General features: G+C 40.4%; 1 protein-coding gene across 3 annotated transcripts in view; it reads right to left on the reverse strand.

Annotated features, from left to right (window-relative positions):
- ARL5A (ADP ribosylation factor like GTPase 5A) overlaps window positions 1-13,749 on the reverse strand; it is a 38,355-nt gene extending 24,606 nt beyond the window's left edge. The window contains exons 1-2 of one of the 3 annotated variants that reach the window (XM_053274372.1): window positions 13,181-13,749; window positions 4,038-4,098 (exon numbers count right to left, since the gene is read on the reverse strand). In XM_053274372.1, coding sequence (XP_053130347.1) covers window positions 4,038-4,098; window positions 13,181-13,673 — 554 coding nt within the window. In that variant the 5' untranslated portion in view covers window positions 13,674-13,749. The remainder of the gene's footprint in view (window positions 1-4,037; window positions 4,099-13,180) is intronic. The other 2 variants (XM_053274364.1, XM_053274353.1) reach the window with 2 other exon arrangements.
- Between the last annotated feature and the right edge of the window lie 865 nt (window positions 13,750-14,614).

Below are 14,614 nucleotides of genomic sequence, written 5' to 3' on the forward strand. Positions count from 1 at the left end.
CAGACATCGAGTCCTTCCCAAGGACCTCGGATGGCTGAATTTTATTGTCAATGTTGTTGCTGTTGTTATAGATATCATCGCAGAATATAGGCTATTCCCAGTAAAGCTGATTTTTATAATTGGCTGATGGTGATTTCTGTGGCCCCTAAGATGTTGAGGTGCTCTTCAAGGTCTTTTGGAACTGCACCCAGGGCGCCAATTACCACTGGGATTATTTTGGTCTTTTTCTGCCACAGCCTTATTATTATTATTTCAATTTCAATTATTTCAATTTTGAAATAATCATCATCATCATCATCATCCCCCAGTGAGGCACTACCTTGGTGTGGTTGTGGGGCTTGCGTGCTCTGAGGAAGGTGAGAGCTATGCCAGAGGTCCAACCATACTGGACAGGTCTCACCAGAGGAGCCAGACAAAGAGTGCCTCTCCCATCAACAATATGGTGAGACGTAACTTTAATAAATCTATACCGGATCGGTCGTCGCCCGGGTCAACAAGGACTGCGCCAGGTGTTGGAGTCCCTGGACATCTGGTGGCAAGTGGGCAACAGGACTCAGGATCTTCAGTTGAGCAACCAGGGCTGAAGACAGCAAAGTTACTGGAAGAAACGTCACTTAACCGGAAAAAATATACGAAAAATGCCAACAAGGAAATAATGATCTGCTATTACAAGTCTAGTCCAACTAGAAGAGGTTATTTAAAAAGAATGTACCAGATTTGGAAAGAGAAGCATCCAGATACAGAAATAACAGAACAAAGGCTAGCAAACCAGAAAAGATTCATAATAAGAGATAAAGTATTCACAGGAGTTGAGCTGGAAGAACTGCAAAGAGCAACACAGGCTCAAGACATGGAAGAAGAATTACCACCAACTGAAGCAGTTGCTCAGGCGCAGGTGGAGGAGGTGTTGGAAATAGAGGATGCCACTGTTGCTGAACTGTTTCAAAATCAAAACCAGGCAACCTCCCCTTTGCCTTCACCTCAAAAACCCAAATGCCGTTTAACAGAAAAGCAACAAGAACTAAAGCAAAAAATAACTGAGCACATGAACCAAACAACCACCAGGGTTCTACTTCCAGCTCTAAAAACAGTTGCCAAAAAACAACTTGCTCGGGTATTAAAAGATGTCAATGCTGCACTTGCAGAAATAACAACCAATAATTTGCAAGAAACAAACCAACTAATGTACAGTGCAGCAACAACAACAACACAAGAGCTCTGATATAAGATCAATGGACCTGTAAAAAAAGAAAGTAGTACATCACCTAAATGGAAGATTAGATTAGAAAATAAAATCTCCAGGCTTAGATCAGATGCTAGTAGATTGAAAGATACGAAAGACAAGAAGCTGAAAAATGAAAACACCAAACAGTATCTGATCCAAAAATACCACCTAGATTCAAGGAAAATTAGAGAAGTCCTGGAAATAATAAAGCAGCAAATAACAGCAGTGTCAAAGAAGATTAGCAGATATGAAGCCAGAATCACACAACACAGGCAGAATCTCCAATTCCAGTCGAATCAGAGAAGTTTCTACCAAAGCATAGAAGGAGAAACTGCAAGAAACCTAGAAACACCAAATAAAGAAGAAACAGTGCAATTCTGGGGGAAATTATGGGACAATCCAATAGATTATAATAAAAAAGCAGGCTGGATGAAAGAGGTCAAAAAATGTAACCAACAAATGCAAGATCTAATAATAACACCAGAATTAATAAGTGAAAGAGCAAAGAAAAGTTGTTTGTAATCGCCATGACCCCCACTTTCACAAATACTAAACAAAACAGGCCTCGGATACCAAACATCTAAAACATCCAATAAAATCAACCATCTGCTGTACATGGACGATCTGAAGTTGTATGGAAAGTCCCAGTCAGAAATCGAATCACTGCTAAACACTGTCTGTATATTCAGTAGCAATATAGCAATGGAGTTTGGACTAGACAAGTGTGCTGCATTAATAATGAACAGAGGGAAAATAACAAAAACAGAAGGAATAGAACTGCCCAATGGAAGCAACATCAAGAACCTGGAAGAGAAATAACCTTACAAATACTTGGGCATTCTCCAGGCTGATAACATCGCACACACTGAAGTTAAAAGAAAAATTGGAAGTGAATACACATCAGGAGAGTTAGAAAAATCCTCAAGTCCAAACTCAATGGCGGGAACACCATACAAGCCATAAACACCTGGGCTATACCTGTTATCAGATACACTGCAGGAATAATAGACTGGACCCAGGCAGAGCTAGAGACGCTAGATCGTAAGACCAGGAAAATCATGACCATCAATCATGCTCTGCACCCCCGCAGTGATGTTGATAGGCTATACCTCCCTCGCAGCTCAGGTGGAAGAGGAATGCTGCAAGTCCATCAAACAGCAGAGGAGGAGAAAAGAGGCCTCGAAGAATATATCAAGGACAGTGAAGAAGATGCACTTCAAATGGTCAATAATGCGAAACTATTCAACACCAATGAAACAAAGCAGGCCTGAAAGAAAGAACAAGTCAAGAACCAAGCAGAAAAATGGAGAAATAAGCCCCTGCATGGTCAATATTTGTACAATATAAGTGGAAAATCAGACATCACCAAGACATGGCAATGGCTTAAGAATGGCAACTTGAAGAAAGAAACAGAGGGTTTAATAATGGCTGCACAAGAACAGGCACTAAGAACAAATGCAATAAGAACAAAAGTCGAAAAATCCACAACAAACAGCAAGTGCCACCTTTGTAAAGAAGCAGATGAAACAGTGGACCACCTAATCAGCTGTTGTAAAAAGATCGCACAGACTGACTACAAACAAAGGCATGACAAGGTAGCAGGGATGATACACTGGAACATCTGCAAAAAATACAAGCTACCTATAGCCAAACATTGGTGGGACCATAAAATTGAAAAAGTTGAAGAAAATGAAGATGTAAAAATATTATGGGACTTCCGACTACAAACAGACAAACATCTGCCAAACAATACACCAGATATAACTGTAGTTGAGAAGAAAGAAAAACAAGTCAAAATAATCGACATAGCAATACCAGGGGACAGCAGAATAGAAGAAAAAGAAATAGAAAAAATCACCAAATACAAAGATCTACAAATTGAAATTGAAAGGCTGTGGCAGAAAAAGACCAAAATAATCCCAGTGGTAATTGGCGCCCTGGGTGCAGTTCCAAAAGACCTTGAGGAGCACCTCAACACCATAGGGGCCACAGAAATCACCATCAGCCAATTACAAAAAGCAACTTTACTGGGAACAGCCTATATTCTGCGACAATATCTATAACAATTGACAATAAAATTCTGGCATCCCAGGTCCTTGGGAAGGACTCGATGTCTGGATAAAACAAACCAGTCAATAACACCTGTCTGACTGTGTAAACAAGAAATAATAATAATATATTAAAATAGAGATTTTAAGATGCCAAGGCATTTATATCACATTGCACCATATAATATGTGATATTTCAAAAAAGCCAACTCTAAGCCAATTGTTTTTAAGAACATGAACAAAAAATTATTTCGTAAGGAATTGAACCTTCCCTGTGAGGAAAAATCAAAGCATTTGGATCTTTCTAGTCTAGAACATAGGATAACTAAAGAGAGAGACATGCTAGCAATTTATAACATTATTAATAGTGTTGGGTGAGTAAATGGAAGCAACTTCCCCCTTCTCACAATAGTAGAACTCAGCGTCCCTTAATGCTGTGGATTGCTGGCAAGTTCAGGACAGACAAAAGCAAGTTCTTTGCAACAAGATGTGGTAATTGTCATTTAGCTTTAATGATTTTAAAAGGAGAATTAGACATTTATGGAGGATGTGTCTATCAATGCTAAATAGAAGACGTGTATATAGGTAACATTCCACTGAATATCAGATGCCAAGGATAAAATAGGATGGCCATTGTTTGCATACCCCACATAGTGGTCCCCATGAGGGAGCACTTTGGCTGATGTCAGAAACTGACAAAAATGCATCTAATTCTATTACTGATTCAGCAAAGCAACTGTAGTCATTTGTTACGTCATACTTACAACTGATAAAGAATGGTTGTTTTTCCTGCATTATCAAGGCCAACAATGATCACTTTGTGCTCTGGGGAGGGGGAAAAAGCAAAGAGACTGGTTATGGCATGCTAATGTCACATTTCCCCATGCATCATTACTACCATGTTTTTAATTGCTTTCTTTTTATAATGTTAAACTGCCTTGTGAATCCCAAACAATGGAAAAGTGAGATATCAACATTTTAAATATTAATTTATTTTCTGTCAACTTACTTTTTAGGGCAACTATTTTATTAAATCACACAGTACACATAACTTCAGCTTTCCTTACACATTTTGTACCAGCTGAACTATCCAATTAAAGCCATCAGAGAAGAATAAGCTCCTCAAGTTCTGAACAAGAAATCCATCTGGTGGGCATCACACAGGGAAGGTGTCTTGCATGGACAACATCTCTCTCCCTGAAGCTTGTCAATATTCCATCTTTGTCTAATACGTAAATCATGAACTTTTAGGAAAGAACTGGAACTTCTCACAATGGACAATAATTACTTCCAATAAGGGAGCACAGACAGACTAAAAGGCTAAATGCACAAGCATTATATTTATTTATCTATTAAATTTGTGCCACACCCCAAACTTTCATCTCTGGATGAAATTATGAATATTATTTATTGTTCATATTGTTTTTATATCGCCTTTCATAAGGCATCTCAAAGTTAAAATACAATAGAACTCCATAAAAATCACATTTAAAATCCCATAAACAGTAAAAACCCTAACACAACCACCATAAAAAAGACAAACAGAAGCAGGAGACAAACATCCACAGCAATGCTCAGACCATAACAAAGTCTATATTTTCCACACTTATTTTAACAGTTTTTGAAATATTTGATTCTGTAGGTGGCATTGAAACGATTCAGTAAAGTAAACAAATATTTTGAAATCTACTGGCTTTGAACTTCTGAAGACTATATATCCTTGCCACCACTTGACTCCATTGTGATATTACATCTATTTAGCATAACAAATAGAGAATATTTTACTGTACCGTATAGGTTAGTGATGGTCTATGTGACCAGGACACTAAGCAATCAGAGAAATTTCAATAGATGTGTAAGCACTTCCTGATGAGCATATGCAACATACAGTAACCTGGAAAAAAATCAGTTGAATCTTTCTTGAACTGAGCTAGCTAAAATATATTAAAAGGTAGTGGTTGTGACGCTACTTCTAAAAATGTCTTCCCTTGACCTCAATTATTGCAACAATTATCAGCCAGTCACAAACACTCCCTTCCTGGACAAGATTCTAGGGCAGGAAGTTCCTGTATACCTTCAAGCACACTTGGAAGCATTAAGATTATCCAGATGAGTCAGACTTCAAACAGAGTACAGAAGACTGCCTTGGTAACTATGATGATCAATGCCAAGAGACAATCCTACTAGTTCTTCTGGACATCTTGATATCTTTAAATATCAAGATGTCCCTTTTAACCCGTTCTAACTGGGCAAAGAGGCACCTTTTTAAGATGGTGATTCTCTTTATTTAGCAGAGAGCAACTGGCCCTATCCACCCCCAGCACAGTACCTCCAGTGACTGTTGCTGGTGTCTATCTTATGTTTCTTTTTAGATTGTGAGCCCTTTGGGGAAAGGAATCGATCTTATTAATTAATTAATTTCTCTACGTAAACCACTTTGGAACCTTTTGTTGAAAAGTGGTATATAAATATTTGTTGTTGTTTAAATATCATCAACAATGGCATCTTCTGGATAGGCTATCCAGGCAAGGGGTGATGTATTCTAGGGGTGCTTCCTTTACCTGAAGAGCTGATTCCAGAAGATGTTGTTGGGCGGCTACTGCTTGGCTCCATGGCTCGTACACAATTCCATTTTTGTCCTCTATGCTATTTTAAAATCCACATGAACCTACTGAGCAAGATACGCTGATCACACTCACCAAGGTATGATACCCATACAAGCGTTGCATGCACTAAAAATATTTTCCAAAATCCATCCTCTTTTCTGCAGCCCTCTGTGCTTCCTGAAAATATGTAGATATTGAACTATATCTCTAAGGGTCTCACAACCGTTAGGGACATGTTTTGAGAAGGCACAGTAAGTAGCCTGCAAAAGGAATGGGAAATGGGCAAAAGTTACACACACCATGTTGCACATGTGAAATATTTTCTATACATGCAAAGGTTTTTGGCACACACAACATAGTCTAGATGTCAGTCACTATTACTGTTTTTCCATGTAATTTATGTGATGAAGTGGAAGTGCTAAGCTTGTGCTTGTAACCAGTAAATGTTTGGATGAGGACTGCTCATTCCTGACAATGCAGCGTTACTACTGGTCGGTGATTAACTGGACCATGGAGGAAGTGGTCAAGATGTTCTTAAGATAGTTGCACCCCACCTTAAGGATTAGACTTAGTCTAAGGGTGCCAACTGATTCAAGTGGCCTCCCTGTTACATAGCAACATTCACCAGTCAAGGCAAGATGTTATTCCTCAACAGTATTACTGGGCACAGTTATCCACGCTCCGCTAACTTCCAGTGGTTAGAGTGCTGGACTAGGACCGGGGAGACCCGAGTTCAAATCCCCATTCAGCCATGATACTAGCTGGGTGACTCTGGGCCAGTCACTTCTCTCTCAACCTAGCCTACTTCACAGGGTTGTTGTGAAAGACAAACTTAAGTATGTAGTACACTGCTCTGGGCTCCTTGGAGGAAGAATGGGATATAAATGTAGTAGTAGTAATAATGATAATAATAATAATATCTGGGGCTACATTTCAAGTTCAGAACACAGCTGGTAACCAGGACTGGCCCTATAGACTATCATGCTAGTTTTGAAAAAGCTTATCTGGCTGCTGGTCTGTTTCTAAGCACAAGTCACAGAGTTGAACATTTACCTTTAGACCGCTGTATGGCCTATACCCCTACTGTTTTGTGTATGCTCCTGCAGTTTTGTTTATAGATTGTAAATATTGCCCTTTTTTTACTGAAGGGAAGAGGTACAAATTTTATTGAAATAAATAAAATAAATGCCACATTAACCTATTTTCAGAGTAGCTAAAAATTGGTTATTTGTTTACTAAACACCTTTTTAAATAAACTTCATATTAAATTACAGCAATAATAAGTTTCATATTTTAAAATAACCTGGTTTAAAACTGAACATAATGCAAACCTAATAGCTTAAAGCTGAACATATTACTTCCCTATGCATTTATAACATACTAATTTGTAAAGAGACTTGTCATGGCAAGTCAGTACAGGTGTCATCCACCGATCCATCTAGGTGACCTCTGACTCTTATTTTATGTTAACAAGGCAGTTATTAGACACAGAATAGGAGTAAAAGGTCATCCAGATGGATGGGTCAGAGTCAACTGGTTCAGATGCCAACTACAAATATGTACTACTCTACCATCAAACATGGACATTCACCAAACATGAACTTTCATCTCATGGAGAACACCCAACTGCCAGAGATGTGGTTATTTGGTTATTTATTTATGTGGTCCATCTTATTTATTTATTACTTCTCTGTGTAAACCGCCCTGAGCCATTTTTGGAAGGGCAGTATAGAAATCGAATAAATAAATAAACAGAATATTCTGTAAAATTTTGTTACAGAGTTTTCTGGAAATTCCCAATACAAATTTCTCTGTCATCTGCATAAAACTTGCATTCCCCCCCCCCCCCAATACTATACATGTATTCCTGATGCCATAAATAGACTGATCTGGGATGTTATTTGACTTATTTATACAGTACGCGAGCACATGCATGCACACCACCCAATATTAATTTCCCCTTACTATATCTCAAGTCTTTCAAGCAGTCAGGTAGAAGTTTTAGGAACAGGAAGTTTTCCATAGAAAAATAAAGTATGGGAAAGTTTCCAGGAAAATGTTACATTTTGGAAAAATTTTCCAACTCACATCTCTGGGTTTGCCCAATAACAACTACTTTTTTGTGTGTTTTGCGGGTGGTGGGGAGGGAGGGGAAGACAATTATATGACAAGGACACAAACAAAATGAAACTTTGGAAAATGAAAAAGCACCTGTCTATAAAAAAAACTGTCATGGCCAGTGTTCTCTCTAAGGCATGCACGGGCCCACATTTTTAATACCAATCAGTTACACAGCGCCTTGATACTTCCGCCCAGAACAAAACTCATTCCAATCAGAGGTGAAAAAAATTAGAGGGAACACTGGTTATGGATACATTTTCTCTTTTTAATATCTCACTTGGCAGCAGGTCGTAAAAGAATCCTAGCTGGAAATATTTTGAAGAAATCCATTCTCTGGGTAGAAAAGGAAAGTGTGATAAATGTAAGGAGTGCAATAATAAGATACAAGTCCCTGTTGTCAGTTAGAATTCAACACAAGCAACACTGGGTTGAACCCAAGCAAAACTACATCTTAAGAATATTTGACAGGGCAGATCTAATTTTTAGTTTTGCAAATTTACTTTATGTATTTCTTTAAATCAGGGGTGGGGAACCTTGGCCCTCCAGCTATTTTTGAACTACAACTCCCACCATGCCCAGCCACAATGTGGCTGGGCATGGTGGGAGTTGTAGTTCAAAAACAGCTGGAGGGCCAAGGTTCCCCACCCCTGATTTAAATAGTCATAATGTCAAATACAGTACATGAAAGAAATTGCAAGTTAGTCAATTATTTGCTTTCAACAGATAGGTTAGACTTAGTAAAACTACAAGAGACACAAGTTCTATAAACATGACACATTATTTCAGTGGCTACTTGATTTTTATATCCAGTTACTCCAACGCAGCAAGGAAAAATCCATACATATGAATAGATTTCCACACACCAATTCCTCCTGCATCTGCAAAAGCCACTGCACTGAAGACAAGGTATTGCATTCAGCCCTTGAGGTTTCACAAGCAGTGCTTGTATTACCACAGAGATGCATAAACATATTAGAAGGTTACTTGTCTGTTCATGCATATCAAAAAATTGAGTCCCCCATCTCAATCAAGGCTGCTCCCTCAACATATCAGAAACAGTCAATGTTCAGCAGCAGACAAGCTTTGTTAACGCACCAGCAGTCAAGGTTCAATGAGCTAGAACAAGTATATATAAGACTGGAAAAATCCCAGATGTCTGGTAGCCCTGAAATTTAAATTACTTTTATAGCCTTGAGTTTGTATACCTAAGGCTACACTGTTGTCCTAGATCAAAAGTAACTTCTCCACGCATGGACTATACATTAATTATTATTTCTCCTAATTCATCTGAACTCTCAATCACTGTACTTCTCCACAACGTTCTCCAAAAATGTACTCAATTTGTGTACTTCTCCACAAATAATTTCATAGCAGCAGTATTCAATATAGTTTCAAAGAGCACTGTCAATTTGTATTCATTATCCTTAGAAATAATTTCACAACTACAGCGATTCCTATTATAGAACAGTGTTATTGCACTCCTATGTAAATGAATCTTAACCATTAGTGCAAATTAAGAGGCAACTCTCCCACCACATATGGACATGAAAAGCATGTTTGCCATAATAATTAACTTCTTATTAAGTAACTTCTGGTATATATCATAATCATCAGCACAGTTATTAACAGTTGCCAAAAAAGTAACAAAGCCAAAAAATCTATTCAACAGATTATGATGCTTGCTTCGAACCATTTATAATTTAAGTTCCAGCAGTTTTTTTTTTTTAAATGTGAAGTTTGCTGTACAGTAGAACAATCCTGTACAGCAGAAGGAATTTACAAGATGCAGACAACAGCATCTTGTCACCTGACATCTAACAGAAATGTTCTCAAGCTTTGTTACAGCAAGCTTTCCCATGTATAATCAAATGCCTTTCCATACAGGTTATTTGAAGGTTCATCCAGTACATCTAATCTCTGCAGCCAACATGATACCCATACACAGACGCAAAAGGCTTCTCATCTGTTCCCACAGCAGATGAAGCAACACATGGGTTGTGAAATCCACAGATGTGGGTGCACAAAACTCTAATCATAACCTGTATTTTTTTAAAAAGAGCCACTGTGTTCTGTACTTCTAGTTACATGCTAAGGTATGTAAAGAGCATATGACACTCTGCAGCTACAACCTTAGACAAGGCAAGCAGTTTTCTGCAGTGGCATAGGTTAATCTCCAAGGTGCTCGATGGACCTGTCTCAAAGAGTAATTCTACATAGATGGCATTCTGGTCCCTGCCACCTGCCTGACAATCATCAATCAATCATCAAAACACAGCATCTATAATTGGTACAGAGAGAGAATAGATGGAAGATGCGATCACAACTACTACTTTTCCTCCTAAGTGAGACACTAAGTCAGGGCATCCTGGATTGGTGAGGAAAGACCACCAGAAGAATCACATGCCTTTATAGGGAGGCCAGATTCAGTTTCAGAACTATGGTGTCTGGCCTTTCTGACTTCTGAGGTGCAGCTTGTACATTATACCGTTATTAACAAAAAGTTGTTGAACTTCATTGTTATATACACCGCTTTTCAAGAGATGGGCTTTTAAAGCAGTTTACGTAGAAAAAATAGGAAGACAGCAGTTAGTAAGATATTAAATTATGATCTAAGCAGCAGAGGTGTCTAGTAGATGACAATCTGCCTGTCAAATCAACTGCATATTCTGTATCTAAGTTCAGGTTTATCTTCTCAAACAATTGGGGGGGGGGGAGAACCAAGAACTCAAAATGCTATAGCTTAAAAAACTGGTCCAATGAAAAAATATTATTTAAATTTGAATTTAATAATTTATTATGTTCATTTCTTATTCTTTCATCACAAGTGGTGCAACTAACATTTGTTAAAGAAAAAATAATAATCCTTTTACAAGAAGCATCAGTCAGCTATTCTGGTACACTGAGAAACAATAATACTAGTTATTGCATGATCCACAGGAAATGTGAATATTGTCCAAAAGCCAGAAGGAACATTAACTTCTTTTGTCTCAAATGACCAGTTATCTCCTGATGAAGGGAAATAATGGCTCAAATGGTGGAACAGGCGGCTTTATAAATCATTCAACTCATTTGCGAAACCTAATCTCTAAACATTCCCTTCCTAAACCTAAAAATTTAGCATGGGTAATCCCATTAGGAAGGGTCACTATTTAAAAAGTGCAGAGACACACTATTAATACACCAAAAGTCAACACAATTCCCAGTAAGTAATATGCTTGCTTATAACAATCAAGAATGACATGACCTGCTGGCAAGACATTTATTCATACAGCAAAAGTAGTAACAGCAATATGCTGAGCCTCTGGATGGGGCAGTTTATAAATGTAATAAATGATAAATAAATAAGCATGTATACAGAGCTCACAGATTGAGGAAGACTGGTAACCACCATTTGCTCCCTATGTGTCTGAGTTACAACAGTTTACAAAACCATTAATGCTTTTACAAGATGATGTGCTGGTACACAGATCAACTGACCTGCCCAACCAATAAATTACCTGCTCAACTCCTCCATACAACTAATGGTGGGTCAGCTCAGCTCCCCTTACATGTTTTCCATTATTAATGAAGGAGAAACAGGAGAGCTAGCTATTCAGTTGTTAGACTTGGTTTCAGATAGCACTTGCTCTGGCAGCAGATTTCAGATCCTAGACAGAGCAAGGATTACTCTTTTGAGGACACAAAGCATAAAAATACAATGCTGAAAGGCACCAAGTCTTATCTTCCACAGCTCCTGCCAATAGAAGATAAAATTTGGGACCGCTTTCACCCAACACTACAGATTTTAGTTTCAACCAAAGAATTTCCACTGCTCCTCAACTAGTTTTCCCTCTAACAGGGTTCCCCAGATGTTGTTGACTACAACTCCCAGAATCCCCATCTGCAATGGCTTCTGTTAGAGGAAACTCCGTTCTCAATGAGAAGGAAGTTTTGCATTTCCAAGTACAAATACAACAAATGTTTATATACTCCTTTTCAACAAAAGTCCCCAAAGTGGTTTACATAGATATAAATAAATAAAATGGCTCCCTGTCCCCACAGGACTCACAATCTTTAACTAACACACACACACTCACACACACTAGACAGACACCAGCAACAGCCACTGTAGGGATGCTATGTTGGGGATGGATACTGTCTTTTGCTCTCCCCCTGCTAAATAAAGGGACTCACCACTTTAAAAAGGTGTCTCTTGTTCAGTTAGCAGGAGATGAGTACTGAAGAATATACTCTGGTACAACATGGCACCACTAATGAGAGTACGTAAAGTGATATTTAAGAAATCAAATATTGTAGATTTCTCAGTTTCAGAGCAATAATTATTTGCCCTAGTCCAAAGTACCATGCACTCATATCCAAATGAGCTGAATATGAATATTTGAATATTACCATGCATTCATATTCAAATGAATTGAATTGAATATTTGAATTGTACATTCAAATATGTATAACTATTGTTGTAAACCACCCAGAGACATAAGTTTTGGGGGTTACAAAAATATGTTAAATAAATAAATAAAATAAACTAGAATACATTAAACTTATTGCCTCATTGCTATCCTATAGCCCAAATAATAATGTTTAACATTCAAAGCATTTCACATGCATTCTCTCACTATTTTTACACCTACCCTGTTAATCACCAATATAAGCTCAGAGACAGTGGCTTGTCTAAGGTCACCTAGCAAATTCAAAAACCAGCACAGAGAGAGCTATAAGGTATCTTTGTTGGAATTATCTTCAGACCTCGCTCTTTGTTAGCCTACCAGGGCCAGCAGAAAGAGGGCACAATGAAAGCTCCTTCGCCTCCCTCGACCCACGAAGGAAAACTATCTGATTTAGTTATTGCATTCATAACCTGTTTTTCCCGCCCCGCATAAAAGAAGTAAAGTCAGTGTGCACAGGATTGCCATCGAGGCACTGCTCAAACCAAGACCTTCAGCAAGGCGGGTACATCAAGTGCCTTCAGATGGTGCCCAGGGACCCTCCCCTTAATGACTAGGAAGGAAGTCCCAAGGACTTCAGTGGGGTTCATTTCCAAGAAAGCGCACGTCAGGCTGCAGCCTGTATGTCCTCCTCACAGGACGTCAGCACAACCGGGCCCTACCAGCCATACAACCGCCCCGCCGCTTTTGCCCCACACGCCGAAGGGCCAGGTAGGCAGGCAGCCACTTCCTCACCCTGGTGGTTAAACAGCCTCCATATCCGGGTGAAAAGGATTCCCATACTCAGGCGGCGGAAGCTCAGGCTGCCCCCAGGCAGGCACCACCTCCACGCTCCTCCCGGCCTCAGTCTCGGTCTCGGACTGCTCCCGCCCGGGCCCGGGCCCAGCCCCCCGCGAGAGCCCCGCAGCGAGGAGGAAACTGACGAAGAGGTGCAAGAGGGAGGCGGCGCAGGCCCCGTGCCCTCGAGGCGGTCGTCGTCGTCGTCTCCGCTGTGGTCACCAGCAGCAACGCCACCGCGCGCCCCTCGCCGCTCCTCACGGACATTGCCGCCGCCGCCGGCCTCGCCGCAACTTTTTTTTTTTAAGCGCTCCTTCTCAAGCTTCGCTTTTCTAGGCCTCAGCGCTTTGAGGAAAGCTGGAGTGAGGACAGAAGGAACAGAATGAGCCCCGTCGGGCACCGTCCGCAAGAAACACCGGAAGTCTGCGCCTGCGCGCAAGCTGGCCCGCATCCACCGCTACTACCATCGCCACCCCCACACGCCAGCGGCCAGCCCCCGCGCATGCCTGCCCAGCAGCTTACGCACAGGCGCGACGAGAAGCAGCACGGTAGGCGGGGCTCTAGTGGCAAATTAGCATACCGCCACCCCGCCTCATCTTAGCATCGGGAGCTCCTCCTCGTTAGCTAAGACGAGAGGAGTCGGCAGGCGATTCGGGAGCCCGTCACTCCTGCTCTGTGATTGGATTAAAAGTGTTCGGGGGGGGAGGGAGTGGAATTTTACGAGGCCTTGGCCGTGTTGGCACGTACTGCTTGGAGGAGTGGGAGTGAGTGGGGCGGGGAGGCGCGAGGAGAAGGGGGGTTATCCTCTCTTCAAGTTCAATTTACCTGATGTTTTATTTTTATTTTTTTGAAAGATCTTTATTACATTCGCTTTTAACACCTCAATAACAAGTGCTAATAAATAACAGAGTGGAGGAAAGGGGGGGATTTTCTGTTATTTTCATATTAATAACTAGACACAAGCTTCAGTTACCCGTGTATTTCAGGGCTACTGGATGTCCAAGTAAGACAGCGTGGCTCTTAAAGGCCGACTTGGAAGTACTCCCCTGAAAGGCCGTATATAAAAAGGAAAAATGGATAGTGTGCCCGTAATAAAATCTCCCCTTCAGTTGCAATGCTGCAAGACGCTGGCTTTCTTTCCTTGCGCCTGTCTCTTTCCCTTCCGTCTCTCACACACTTGCCAGCCGCGCGGCTCCTGCCGATTCCTTGCCTCTGCAAGGCTGAGCGCTGGTAAAGTCCAGCGCAAACCTCTGTTGTACGTGTTTTCCTCAAGTCAGTCCCACGCTGGTTTAGGTTAAGGTCTCTCAGGAAAGCGCACATAGAGTTGCTCAAGGCAACAGAATCCTCCTAAACATATTTAATCCCTAGTAAATATTTCACAGGCCTGCAGCC

The sequence above is a fragment of the Hemicordylus capensis genome, chromosome 1 (genome assembly GCF_027244095.1).
Source record: "Hemicordylus capensis ecotype Gifberg chromosome 1, rHemCap1.1.pri, whole genome shotgun sequence".
Lineage (NCBI taxonomy): Eukaryota > Metazoa > Chordata > Lepidosauria > Squamata > Cordylidae > Hemicordylus > Hemicordylus capensis.